Consider the following 15,931-nt stretch of genomic DNA (forward strand, 5'->3'; position numbering starts at 1 on the left):
GACTTACGAACGAATAATATTTACTTGAGCGAAGCTTTAAAAAAAAAGTAATTCAATTGAGTTTTTTGCCAGTTCATCTCAATTGGATCTATATACCGAACTCGACGGTAGGAAAAAAATTAAAATTATAATGTAAAAAATTTGACGCTCGACGATAAGTGGTTAAAATGTCCATCAGATTGTATATAATTCCAGATATATTAAAAAACGGTGCTATAAATTTGTAAATAGAATGGTACCTCAAAAAGCAGTCGTAACTGTTTAATTACAGGCAATGTAAATGTAAAGAATACAAACAAGACAATATTATCCAAGTTGTATACATATCAAAGACGGTGGAGTAGCAACATTTATGGTTTGTGTAAACAAAGCCGATATTAAAACTTAAGTACCACAATCAACGGACCAATAGCGGTTGTAAAAGCGATAACTGTCTTATCGTTGTAATCTTTGTGGCATATTTTCTGATAAAAAAATCCCTAAACGGTAGGGTGTCTACATTGTCTATTTTTTTATATGAAACCTCCAAAATGGCTTGACAGATTTTTATGAAATCTTACATGCATATTCAGAAGATCTAAGTATCTACTATAATTTTTTATACCCCTAGGTGATAAAGGTTGTCCACCTCAAACATTTTAGTTTTTGGACAAAATTTTTATTTTAATTTTTTTATATTGCGACTTTAAAAAGTACGTGTGACTCTAAATTTTCGCCTTCTATCATCAATCCCTATTTTTTATTCACGATTTTAATTAACATGGAAACAACGATTGCGGAGTCAGCTAGTTTTATAATAAAATACAATAGACATTCTTACTAAAACTTTAACGAAAGTAGATGTGACATCGTTTAAAGTTTAAACCACTCTCGGTCTCTGAACATGTAACGCAAACCACAGTTGTCATAAAGTCGCAGTGTCTTACAGATTTAACAATATTCCAATTATCATTCTACGGCGCGTGCGGGTTCTGTTCTTTAGTAGGTCTACGCAATGCGTATGTTACACACAGTCAAAAATAGTAATAATTAGTCATCGGTTTTTGAACTAGAAATGACAAATGTGTTTATGGTAACAGCGGTTAATGGCAAACATCGCGGTGTCGCCTTATATGAACAGCACTCAAACATGACGTAGTCCTATGAGAATAATAATAGATTATGCTTCCATATCCTATAAGTTTACTATAACTCAACTTTCAACTGAAAGACATATTACAAAGAGGATTCATTTCGACTTTGTACAATGTCTACATCTGGTTAAAGAATATAGCATATTTTAAATAATACAATGTACCATACATTTGACAAATATAATAGTATATCCCGCAAGTTTCAGTGTGTAATTACAGAGTTTACAACATTTGCCATAACTCATGAAAATGAGTGTTCTTTCATAATCTAAATACATGATTATCCTACGAGAGTTGGTAAAATTAAAAAAGTAGCATCAAGTTCACGCCAGTCCGCGTGTTTAATGTGTTTCGCCAACATTCCGCTCGGAATTGCGCAATTTTCAGCAGAAACTTTTCAAAATAGCCTCAGCTATTTTACGATTTTTAATATTTAATTAGTTATATAAATCTATTCTTTTTAACCAACTTTAAAATGGTACCTATTACATTATAAACACGAATATTTAAATGGATGTACATATGATACATGCGGATGAAATTTTGTTACTCTTTCACTTTCAAAAACTACTGAATGGATTTTATTGAAATAAAAAAATAGTTTAACTCCTACATTATACTAACAAATAGCTAATTTAAAAAGTTATTATGTAAATTGGGTGAAATATAATAAAAATAATTAAGATGAGAAAAATCTTCTATGAAAAATTTTCGAGCGAGTCTCTCCGCGTGAGCTACGATATAAACCGTTACAGTATACTAAAATAATGTATCCAACTGTAAGGTGGATGATTTTTCCCGTTGGAAACAGTTCTGGACTGGAGCGGGCTGGGCAAAAAAGTTAACGGCAGCATACATTTGCCGACGTCGTCATGGCTGAGTGGACAAAATGCTCGAAGATCTCAAGAGTCTCACATAATAATGGACAAGACGAAAATTATAAATATACTAAATAATGACACTCGAAAAAATAATGATAACAATTAATTTACTAAATCGTCGAATCTTAACAAGCTCCGATATATTCGTCCAAATTTAGTGTATCAAGACGAAGGTTTACGACCAATGTGTGTTGCCAGTGATGACTTACGGAACAGAGATAATAATAATAATAATAATAAACTCTTGATTCATAAATGTACGGTACAATTAAATATAGTTAGGACAGATGGCCGTTGGGGGCTTTCGATATAGGTGAACCTCTGCCGACGATCTGGTCAAGATCCGGGAAGTGGATGCCCAGCGCAACGATCGTCGTGGAGTAAACATGTTTTTGGTACGATGATGATGATGATGTAGATGAAAGTGGTACCTATTACATTATAAAATATTTATATACATATTATCGGATGAAATTTTGTTACACTTTCAAAAAACTGAATGGATTTTATTGAAATAAAAAAATAGTTTAACTCCTACATTATACTAACAAATAGCTAATTTAAAAAGTTATTATGTAAATTGGGTGAAATATAATAAAAATAATTAAGATGAGAAAAATCTTCAATTTTCGAGCGATCTGCGCGTGAGCTACATAAACCGTTACAGTATACTAAAATAATGTACCCGTAAGGTGGGATTTTTCCCAAACAGTTCCAAAAAAAGTCTACGGCAGCATACATTTGTCGTCAGTGTGGACGCAATAACAGCCATAATAATGAACTATAAATATACTAAATAATGACACTCTAAAAATAATGATAACAATTAATTTACTAAATTAATTCTTAACAAAATACGTTATATCATAAGTTTTTGGTATTTATAATAATAATTGTGTGTGTCTGTCTATAATATTTAATAACTAAATGGCTGAAGGAATCTTAATTAAATTCGACATAAAGGCAGACTGTCTCACTGATAGATATAGGCGATCTGTTATCTAAAAAACAGACTAATTTGCGAGTCATAACTAGGGTTAAATAAATATTGAAACTCCTATTCCACGTTACAATCGCTCGTGATTACGTGTTCTATTTAATAAGAAACAAGTTACATTATTTGTTGTACCGTAATCCAAGTTACATTTAGAAGGATTATCTAAATTGTTTTCCCCTTAATAACATTAAACTATATAAATTCCTTAAGTTCGTTAACGCTGTTTCTGAGAATCATTTACATACTTATGTAGTTACAAGAAATATTAGTGTTCAGATTAAACTCTACAATTAATGCTAATGAATAGTAAAGATTTATTTTAACTACTGAATAACCAATCCACCTAACTTCATTTGGGGTACTTAATAAAGACGAAGCTGTCGAGTTTTTTATTAATGCTCCGCTTCCAATAGCCTCGACACAATACTGCATAGTCAATAATCTTCCTCGATAAAAGGCCATTTAATTTTTTTTCAATCCGAACCAGTAATTCCTAAAATATCTTGTATGATATTGATTTACCAGACAAGCTGATGAACCTGACAAGACTGAGCAAGTAGTAAGCATCTATATATAAATAGCACCACAAATACACATCAACTCATCCGCAGCCATTCCAAAAGATTAAGAAGTCATGCCTCCTGCTTTGTAAATTAGTGAATAGCTAGCCTACACAAATATATTGGTCTAATAGTCGTCTTAACCTAGGTAAGAGTAAGATACCCACTTTTCCAATAAAATCAAATTCAAAAACCAATTATTAATGTATGACATTTTAACCGCTTATGAGCATCATATTTGTTGTATTGAAGATTTTGTGCAATCTCTCTCTGGATTATATGTGTATATTCATGTTCCATAGCTCCGAATAATTACTTGTTTTTTTTAGTAAATGTTTAAATGTACGTATATATTTACCGCATTATGTATGCGGTAATACTGCAACAAGTAAATATTAATCTTACCGCATTTGCGACGCGGTTCGTACGTGTGTCGATGTGAATATAAAACTACAGCTGTCTCTATTTATTATTTAAACTTCTTACTTTATTTGTAAACTTAACTTTATAAACATAATATAATTATATAACCAGTTTCCTATATAACTCTATTGAAATTTCGAAAGACCGTATAATAATTTATTACCTATATCAAAATATTAACCGGATAATAATTCATGGGCTATCTATAACACTAAAATAATTTTCAGAATCGGATCAGTAGTACCGGAGATTAGTCCGAACATTCAAACTCACAAACTACTTTATAGTATTAGTGTACACTTTAAATTATATTATAGCCTTACATTACATTAAGAAATCAATTATCTAATTCTCTATTAAGAAAATGAAACTTCTTTCAAGAAAATTAATAATAATAACAATACAATCAGGATTAAATAAAAGCCTATAAATGTAACATAAAAGGAGAAAATATTTGTAATTTCGACTGAGACCGACAGAAAACCATTAGTGCCAATAAACAAAACTCGAAGCTTTTTAAAAACTCCGCCTTTGAAAGTTCGCAGATTCAACGTTCTAACAATATTGAACATTTAACTTGTTAAGTCCTTCTAAATTGTGAAAAACGTTTTTCATCTGTATTGACTGGATGGAATTTATTATTACATTCTTTTCAGTAGTCTCAAAGTGTACACAGGTGCTATTCTATATTATGCAACCTTGGTACTTTCTCCTCTAAACAAGCTGTCGGATAGAATCTAAAAGAAAATTAATGTTCAGAAGTGACGGTAAAATTAGCAAAGTTGCTGACAGTCGCGAGCTCTGTATAGTTATTTATTAAATCTTTCGTCTAAGTCCACTGGCTATATGATCTCGTTATATTAATATTTCACACTTTTTATGTTATACTAGTAAGTCAAAATTACATTTTCTTGTAAACAAACAACCATAACAACACACTGGGTTGCATTTATTACCAGACTCTTTGGAATATTCTTTTTTATATAGTTGGAATGGCAAACAATGACAGCCTACAAAAAGTATAATACTTCTCATGTACTGCCATTCTAAAGGACTAAGATGTTATGTCTCTGTACCCTATAATTACACTGATATATCTCACCACCCAACCGAAATACGGCTTACAAATCAGATGCTTTATCACTAGGAGAAATGGGTGCAACAGAGGTATCCAATTCCTACAAATTCTACCTCGATTAGTGAGAGAAGAGAGAATAGTGACATATGATAATTACTTTACTTAGTGCCTCACATTAAGAATGGTCCATGCGTTCACAGTGAACTTAGACAAGTAGTTAGAGCACTCAAAAACTTTCAACGTATAGAGGTGTGAATTTAACATAAATAGCGTTTCCGTGTCGAGAACTGGTAACTTGTGGAACGTGTCGGCGAATTAATTCAATTTTCAGTCTCTACTTGGTCGTGGCGTGCAAACGATGGGGATGAATATGTATATTTATTTTTACACAACCACCGGAAACTCGCATTTTTATTCATTTATATGGCAAATATTATATAAGGTAACTTGGAAACACGTATATGACTCGTATGTTTTATTTCGGACTATTCTAATGCTGTTGGCCTTTACAGCTTCACCGGACGATAAGGGGCGAGTGCAGATGGTACTCCAAACCAGCGGAAGGACTTATGGAGCGGCTAAAGGCAACTCCCGCCTGACGGATACACCACTAGGGTATGGAACCTCGAATCAGGCCGTCGTAATTTTGATCCCCATTTAAATTGGACGGATCGGAGGGGGGCTCGTATACGAATAAAACCACGTACTTAATATCGTCATGTGATGCGCGTAGTACCTGATATGCATTACTGTTTTGGAGGACTAAGATGTCATGCCTCTGTACCCTGTAAATTCTCTGACTTATAACATTTTTCAGTTAAATATATTACGCATGCTTTCTATCTGCTTGGCAGCAGAAATAGGTAACAGAGTGGTTGTCGTAGACGACTTTGTGCAAAGTCTATATCTGTCAAATACACATATGAGACATGCAGAACATGCTATGGGTGCTAAACAACTTATGCAACTAACTTAAACATTTTTCATATAACTTAATAATAAATATATAAAACTCATGTGGTGTGTAATTAATTAATTAAACATCATGGTGAATAAAACATTTAATGTTCCCACAATTTGCAGGCTACTTTCCAACTACACTATATTTACTAGCTTTTGTACGTTTTGAGTCCTATTGTAACATTTTTACAAAGATATTAAATACTGCAGACCGAATAAACTCATTCCGTTGGGAGTCTAGATTGGATGGAAAATTTAGACTGAGTTAATTATGATTTAGGAGAACAAAATTTAATCCGTTGTTAAAATTAAATTAGAACTTTCAGACTGTGATTATACTGTCCTCATACAGCTATAAATTAGATTATACCATATACATCCCCACATATGAATATGTCGGGTTATAGTGGTCGACACAAAAGGTCGGGAGTTCAAATTTGGTTGACAGAAAAAAAAAATTGTAGTCTCCTAGTAAAGACACATATATTAATATACACCACGATAATTTACTTCTGACTCAACAGTGATAGAAGCGTTGACATAAAAACAAAAGATCGGATAACGTATGGAAAAAGATTGGTATATATGTTATGTATTTATTTACGAAAAAATATATTAAATATTGTCCCCAAAATGGTAAAACCTATATCTATACTAAATCTATATAATAAAAATTTCGTGAAATCCAATGTAAAGTACATATTCTTAAAATGTTGCTGTGTTTTGATCTTGCTGTCAAGTATTTTCCAGTAGAAGTGGTGACAGTATATGTAGAGAAAGACTAAGAAAGAGGGTAGACAGATATGTTTGCACGTAATAATTGTTTACATCCACCGCCATTGACCCGTGATCAAGACTTTGTAATAGCTACGAAATATCAGGAACTCACAAATAGTATTGTTACTCTGAATATCGCGTGAGAAACTTTAAAAATAACTAATGAATTAAAATGTAACATTACTATGTTACTATATGTTATATAAAAATTATCTTCACGTTTTACTGTAGTTTCTCTCAGCTTTAGCAGAAAAGACGCGGTCAAGACCGTCCTTCACATTCACCCTGAAGACTTCCACGAAGTCGAAACAATTATCGTGAATAATAACAAATAAGTAAGTTCATTAAATTCCAGTACATAGTTATTAAAATATTACGTTATATAACAGAACTCACCCGATATCCACGTTCCATTCCATCTGACTGGTACCAGCTCATCAGATAGTATGTCCTGAATCCTCAGCCTGCGTCCCTTCACCCTGGGCCCTTCGTCAGGTGGCGTCAGCAGCACCACAGAGGTGACGATCAAGGCCAGAACGGCAACGATGACCAGCAGTGCTATGAGTATTCCTCGCCAATTGCGCTGGTTCGGACCACCCACTACCAGCTTCTGGAACGATGGGGTCATGGTTAGATTATGATTTATATAAATCCAAAAATTGTGAGGTTCGTAGCCTATTTTATACTCCTATTAATACCCAGAAGGTTGTAAATTTGACTTACATTATTAAACAATCTTTGTGTATCAATTGATATTACTTTCACGTGATGGTAACAAAATAATAGTTCGAAAAGCGCCTGTAGGCATAGGGGTGAAAGGAAAGTACATAAATGATAGGCAGTAATTATCAAGTAGGACTCGTCAATATCCACCGAAATGTCGTTATTATAAATTGTTGATTTCACCACTACGTCGGCAATTGACATGTCTCTAAATCATAGAAAAGGAGTACTAGTGAATGGAACTATTTCCCCATTGCTCGGAAGAAATCTTATCTAATTGTACTCCACGCCGTTTCCCTTTGAAACCATCGTGATTAATTCTGAGTTACATACGCGATGAAGGACTGACTGACCTTCAACCTCATTGTATAATCATCTACAGGGGACCTCATCAATTGTAACGGTATATACATATCTTACTAATATTACAAACGCGAATAAAATTGTGAGTATGGATGGATCTTTGTTTCACTCAAAAACTACTGAACAGATTTTGATGAAACTTTACAGTAATATATGTAGCTTATATATCAGAATAACATATAGGCTAGAAATTTAATGCGGGTGAAAACGCAGGCTGAGTTAGTTTTATTTATTTCAGAAGTTCAAAGTCTATTACGTAATTGAATTCTATGCACTCCCATTAGTGAAAAATATCTGAATGTCGGTCGAAGCTTTTGTGAAGCATTTTTAAACACAACCCTTTCATTGCCGGTGTGCCAAAAAGGCGCGTATTATTGGCCGCGACATGATAAATGGACCGTTATAACCGGCCTGTATCGGAAAAACTCGATAAACGGTGAAATATTTGTATTTAAAATAAACGGAAAATGGAGAGCTGTTTTTATCTTGTTTTTTCCGATCTTTAGTTTATATTTTTAACCAATGAACTTCCAAAAATATGTTCTCAATTCGATTATATTACTTTGTGCATTTACCTATCTTTAGCAATCAATAAAAGATTTTGGTCATTTCTTATGAAGCATTTCGTTGCAATAAATAAGACAGGACTTCTTAGCCACTTTTGCGGTTTCATTTCTTTCATTTTTCATTGAACTCATTCGTACATGTAATTAACAAGATAATTGCGTAGCAGGTTTCGTAATTTTCACCCTTTTAGATACCAAAATTGCACTTGCTCATTCCTTACTCCTTCCTATCCTCGACTACGCTGACTCCTGCTACTTGGATCTCACTGAAGAGCAATTAAATAAACTTGAGCGACTTCACAATTTACGTATTCGCTTCATATTTGGCCTGCGCATATATGACCTCATTTCCCAGTATCGTACTCAACTCAAGTGGCTCTTTTACAGCATTCTTTTTAACCCAGTCACTCCTTATTACCTAAACGACTGTTTTACATTTCTCAGTGCGAACAATAACCAGTCCTCGCGTAGTGTTAACTATGTCCGTCTTAGATTTCCCTCTTATTCCACTTCCTTCTATTCTATATCCTTTTCCGTCCAGGCCGTTAGGTTGTGGAACTCACTCCCCTCTTGCATTCGGTGCATTCAATCACTTGCCAACTTCAAAGCCTCTGTCAAATCCCATTATTATTCTTTTAAGTAATGGTCCCTTCTTCCTTCATTCTTTCCAAATGTGTGCACGTATATTTATAAGAATGATTATAATAGAATATTAAGTATATGAAAGTGTATGTATATGGATATATATATTAAGATGTATATTTTAGTCATATACGTATATTTATTTTTGATTACTACGTGCGCCACTTACCCTTATTTTATTTTTATTTCTCTCTCTATTCACTCAAAGGTAGTCTGGAATATATAGTATATAGTATATTTTCTATATTAATTGATTTTTTGTTCCGTAATTGGTCCAATAAATAAATAAAAATAAATTGCGGAGTTTTTGTGAAAATTTTGAGGACTGTATTTTGGAAATACCATAAAAACCATTTTATGGTATTTCCAAAATACAGTATAGATACAGGGTATTTAATTACGAAATAAATACAAGATATCTATTGGTTGCCAGATTATAGTAATAAAATTGGGATCATAATTCACCAAACGGTATATGAGCCGCTGGAAAGCCATTTTCCGCAGAAATGGCACCATTATGCGACGTTAGCGTTGGGACAGTTTGTAACAAAAGTGGCCATGTACATACTACACGAAATTCGTACTCTATTGTAACGGAGTAGAGTTCACGATTGCACAAAAAGTATATGAGTGACGTTATAGAGATAAGAGTGTTGCTTGTAGGTGCTAATTCAACCCTGTCCAAACTATAGATACCTAAGCAATTTAGCGTTATATTATTTTTTTCAAGTTGACCCTAAACACTATCCCTCGTCAAGTAATTTGTTCAAATATATGAAAGTGATTTTTACTGCAACCGTCTGATTTTAACAGTAATCCTCTTCTATGTACATCAATATCACCGCATAACTGTATGATGTCAGCATCACCGTATAATAAGATGCTTGTGACGTGATATGGTGATGATGCTATGGGATAATTAAGATCTCATGCCTCCATATTTTGTCATTTCCATGCAATATCTCACGCACAACAAAGCTATAATAGTTTAGCGGCTAAAATATGTGAGAATAAAGTACTTATGTAGAAGACATATTACAAAGCTCACCTCGGTGAGTACGTACTCATATATTTAGCCGCTTTGACAATACGGAAGAAAAATATCCAATCTGTTAACATGAAATGTTACCATCTGCATACCTGTTCACCCACCCACACCTACTTAGAAACGTTGGCAGAAACTTTTGCATTTTCACATCGGGCGAGCGCTCCGGGCTTATAACTAGTCGCGTAGTACTTAAAAGTTGGAGCCATATATTTTCTTTTAATTTCGTTCCAAGACAATTATGGTCTCAATTTTAAGAATGTATTTATATATTGCAGAATGAATAAAATTATTATAAAATGACATTTCATTTTAAAACGCTATTAGCCTTTTAAAATCCTGATAGCGCATGAATGTTTTAGAATGGGATAACAAATAAAAATGTTGATGAAACATAGATGTAATAATGTAATTAGAAAAAAATCTGTTAGTATGCAAGAATATCTATATAGGAAGAGTAAGTTGAGACATAATGACGCTGATAGACGAATTAATGAATAAGACATACTCCTTTGGACCCCAAATAATGAGATAAAGGTAAGTAAGTATTTAGTGTATTATTATATTTTAAGAAATTTTGAGCGACAACATAATGACAATTATAATGTTCTCGCAGATACCAGGAACTCATGAGGTCTGGGCAGTACGATGATTTAAAAACTACTGCGAATTGCTTAAAGGACTCTCAATATTCAACATAATGTTCTTGTAGATATCAGGATCTCATATTGATTTAACATCTCGTTTAGATCCCATAAATCTTCTGACGACAAGATTAGCATGATAATCCATTAGTTAGAGGGCCTTAACTTGCAAAAAGTTGACAACAATGTATGCAAAACGAATTTGGTGTATAGCGAATATTTATCTAGTATTTTAATTATAAAACAAAACTATGTGATTCATAAATCAAGAATTTACAAGAATTTGAAAATATAAATTATATTAACGGGCTTGAAAAAAATTACGTAAAGTAGTTAAAAGTAATTAAAAAAAACATATTATTTTATTGATTATCCTTTCCAAACGGTTGCTATGGAACAAAAATGATGTTCAATACATTAGCTATAGATCATAGACGTATTACCACAAACATTTTAGTGCCGATCTGTTATATCAAATAAAAATAAGACAACTAATGTTATTTATATTAAATTCATCAATTTTTGCCGAATATCTATATCTATCATCCGCAAAAGAATGACATCGAATATAAAATGTAGTAATGTGAACCGAGAAAATGTATATTAAAAGAATTAACCGATAGATAGACTGTACTAAATCATCTGCGTGACTCTCTCGGGTACTTCAGCTACCGAACAGCTTGTTTTGTAAGCTGCATATCGGTTGAAGGGTGAGATTAGATAGCGAAATTATAGAATACGGGCAAAACATCTTAATCCTATGGTATGGCAATGCCTGAGTGGTATCACTGGCGTCACATGATAACGTGAAGTCTGTGGTGCTGTTCATATATATATAGGCGACGGTTACTTTTTACCATGAGGCGGCCGTCAGCTTGTTTACCATTTTAAAGAAAAAAATATGGACTTAGAAGTTATCTTGATGTAGTATAATATAGCTGCACTTATATAACTTAAGATAAACAAAATTGAACGCGAATAAAAAGAATATGGTACGTGTCTAAATATATAGGGCCTTGTTTGGTCAGCATCCCTACTCAAGGGATTTAAGGGATGTCCGAGATAAAAAAACATGCCTAAACACAGTCACGGATGTGTAATAACGATCTCCTCTGTCACGAAATGATTAATTGTATTTTGAAAGTTATGTTCCTTTATGTATTCTTTTCTATAGTAATATTATAAAAGGATAAAATTTGTAGGGAGTGTAAGTTTTACGGGGTAATCTCTAGATCTACTGAATCGATTTTGAAAATTCTGTTACCAATACAAAGCCAAGTTACTTATGAGTATCAAGGGCTGTATATTAATCTGAAAAATAGAAGTTGGATTTGCAAAGTAAAGCAGAGGAAAAACACCTTCATTTGATCGCAATATAATTAAGTGAAACGACAGTTTGCTAATAAGTTATAATATGCAACATAACAAATAAATATTAAGTCTGTCTAAAGGTGAGTATTCCTTCATCATAGTCAGCAACATAACCTGTATCACGCTACGTATCCGAGAGCTGGCCTACTTTATGCATCCTCTTTTTAGACCCTCGGGCCCTCTCGTATGAGGCTATTTATTTATAACTGTATATTTATAGACTTCAGTCCAGCACCCTAAAGGGATTTACAGGATGCGATATTTATAATATCTTTGTAAGTTATATAATTATCACACGTGTAAATGAAAGGTGGGCGTAGCTTTGAAAAATCCGGAAAAATTCTATGATAAAAGGATGTCTGCTTTTTACAGCCTCGGTGATCTAGTGGTTTAGTTCACTGCTTTATTGTCAGATGGTTGTGGGTTCGATTTCTCACACGGTACAAACATTTGTATTCATAAGTATGGTATGATTGTTTGTATCGGTATGGGTGTTTTCTATGTATAATATATATTTATTTACAAAAAAAATGTACCCATGTATTTATATCAGTTGTCTAATACCCATAACACAAGCTCTACTTAACTTGGGACTAGATGGCGCTGTGTGAATTGTCCTGAGATATTATTATTATTATTATAGTCCTATTTAATGTTATGAAAATCCCTTTGGGTACATTGTAAAATTTTTAAATTCGCTATGAAATTTTCCTTATTATCTCACGGTCAGCATGAGATACTATGAATGTATTTGTGAGTAGCCTACGTACTTCTTCGTCTCAAGTTTAAAATTTAATAGAATATATTAATATTTATTATCTCACATATCACAACCCAACAGTGGCAATGCTGACACCAGCATAAATTATTATATCAAATCAATGGAAATAAAACAATGCATTAAATTAGAGAGATGAAATCATTACATAGAAATAGATAAGAAGAACAAGAACAGATAAAAGATAATAAGAACAATAAAAAAACTAATACTAAAACTATAATATAATAACTATTAATTCTTCAAAATAAGGATTGTGTCCAATTTAACATACAAGTTATTATCTAACTGCTTAGAATTGATATTTGTTTTAGCAACAGTGTATTTAATAAGGGCTTAAATTTAATTTCTTACCGCACTATGTCGTTTTTATTTGTTTGTTGCTTAGTATAATTTGAATTCTTTAACTATAAAAAAACGCTGCTGTATTTACTAAGCAATTTTATTTTTGTAAGAATATTGTCAAGGCTGTACTAAATATTAGTTCAATAAACAAAGTGAAACAATAATAATAAAAAGTAAAATCCCACCCACCGTTTTGGAGCATCGTCACCGCGTTACTGTGTATTGATGTGTGTGTAATGGACCCATCTCAGCATTATGCCATGACTAAAGCCACGACGCTGATTTTCAATGGATCCCAAAAAAGTGACTCACCGACAAATATGCAAATAATGTAAGTTATTTATAATAATGCTAAATATAATAAGACTACATACTTACTTTAAATAAAGGGACTTGTATAAATAAATAGAATATGCTGAGTGGATTATATAATTATGTGTACATCAATAGCTTATTTCATAGTAACTAGCGAGTTTGACGACCTCGGTGGTCTAGCAGTCTAGCACACAGCTTTACGACCGATGGTCGCGGGTTCGATTCCTCGCACGGCACAAACATTTATATTCATGAGTATGATTGTTTTATAAGTATGTTGTTGTTGTTGTTGTATGAGTATATGATTATGTTGTATTAAATTAATTAACTATGTATAATTAGTAATTTCATATTTTAATACTCAGACATACCTATATTAAATTTGAAATGTCACGTCACATTTAGGATCCCTCCCATCCCTTGTCACAGAAAGTCACAATTTATCAACCTCTCTTAATATGTAATGTAATTTATGGATCCTAACTTACATACTTAAAAATCATTTCTCACATTATTAGATGTAATACCTATGTGAGAGTAGCCTCATATAAGGCGACGGATATAGTACCCATCCAGTTAATAGCCACTTGCAGCTGTTAATGGGCCTTATCACAAGCGACCCGCTTTTTACCTAACTGTGTTGGAGATAAAAAGGTTCTTTCGCAGCTATTTAATACCCATGCGGGCTAAGACTTTTCTCGACTTGGAAGATCTGAACAAATTGACATGAACATGACGACCTCGGCAGTCTGGCGGTTTACCACTACGCCTTACTTTCAATGGTCGCTTGTTCAATTCCTTGCACGATACAAATACTTCTATCCATGAGTAAACTGGATTTTTTCAATATATTATATAATGTATATGTATTTGCAAAAAAAATATTTATATGCATATAAGTATTTCTACTAGTTATCTTAGTAGTAGTAGGTCTAATACCCATACTAGACTATATCCATAACACAAGTTCCCCTTAGCTAAGGATTGAACGCTGTGTGAATTGTCCTGGATTATTGTTACTTATTAACTGTTAGAGATATCTATAAATCACAGGGTATTTATCGGTTTCGTTAATAAAGCTATGTAACCGTTAGATCACTCAATACAAGCAGCTCTCATGATATCATTTATCGTTAGATTCTTAGCTTGGAATAAATAAGCACTACTTGATGACCCTTCGGAGAAGGGCTACTTACAGTCTCCACTGATTTTTATCTCCACAAGCGGTACTTTGACGATATTTAACAATAGCCATGCTAACTGTAAATCGATTTGAATCTTTCTGAAGTTCACCTGAACTGAATAAGTTAATATACATAATACATTTCAGTAAGATAACTTTTTATCTATCTTATATCCATATGCACAAAACACACCGTGTCTATCTGTATATTCGCAACAATCTCAAAAACTACTGAACGAGTCTTCACGCGAATAGTAATTGTATTTTTAAATAATATTTTGTATAGTGTTAGTAAATACTGGATCCCACTAGATTCGGGTTCTTTCACATATAGGCAACTTCGACAAGGGTATTTTAGAGTGCACATCTATAGAACAGTATGTCTTAATGGTTAAATAAACAAATGCTCTCTCAATTAAGTATATCTCAGTGGTGAACAACATTAACGTAATTTGATACAAGAAAAATAATAATACACCAGCCGACAAATATGTTTTATTTTTCTTATATCAAATATCCGATCACTTTTATTTCATCTATACTAATATCAAGGTTTGTATGTTCGAGGTAATATCCGGTACTACTGATCCGATTTGGAACAGTCTTGGATAGATATTGTCGGAGAAGAATAAGAGCAACGAGTCTGGGTCCTGTAAATAATGGGTACATTTTTATAGTGTGCATGTTTATTAGTACATATTAAAATGAAGTGGGCTGTTTATATCTGTCACAGAACCGATGCATTCTGGAGTAGACGTGTTCTTGAGTGGAGACCGCGAATTAGCAAACGTAGCAATAATTATAACTTACACTTATAATTTACACTCTTCGTTCTCTTATATTATTTTATACGTATCTATACTTATCGAAGGTTCAGTTGAGGACAATCATTAACATCGATGAAAAATGTTGCAGAAATATCTCGTTCTTCTCACGTTCCTCTTGAATCACTTAATGTATTAAAAAACCGCTTCAAAATCCGTTGCGTAGTTTTAAAGATTTAGCATACAAAGGGACAGATAGCGACAGTGCCTTTGTTTTATACTACGTAATAATGATGATGATTCCTTTTCTCTCTCTTATTTCTTAAGGGACGTAGGCGAAGTTGCGTGCAGGTCCATTTTTTTATGGAATTGGAATGGCATGC

General features: G+C 33.0%; 1 protein-coding gene across 1 annotated transcript in view; it reads right to left on the reverse strand.

The window, feature by feature from the left end:
• LOC131849654 (inactive dipeptidyl peptidase 10) overlaps positions 1 to 7,437 on the reverse strand; it is a 90,155-nt gene extending 82,718 nt beyond the window's left edge. The window contains exon 1 of the mRNA XM_059199767.1: positions 7,206 to 7,437. Within this exon, the coding sequence (XP_059055750.1) occupies positions 7,206 to 7,437 (232 nt within the window). The remainder of the gene's footprint in view (positions 1 to 7,205) is intronic.
• Positions 7,438 to 15,931: the final 8,494 nt, after the last annotated feature.

The sequence above is a fragment of the Achroia grisella genome, unplaced genomic scaffold (assembly GCF_030625045.1).
Source record: "Achroia grisella isolate CSIRO2021 unplaced genomic scaffold, CSIRO_AGI_Agris_v1 utg660, whole genome shotgun sequence".
In the NCBI taxonomy this organism is placed as follows: Eukaryota; Metazoa; Arthropoda; class Insecta; order Lepidoptera; family Pyralidae; genus Achroia; species Achroia grisella.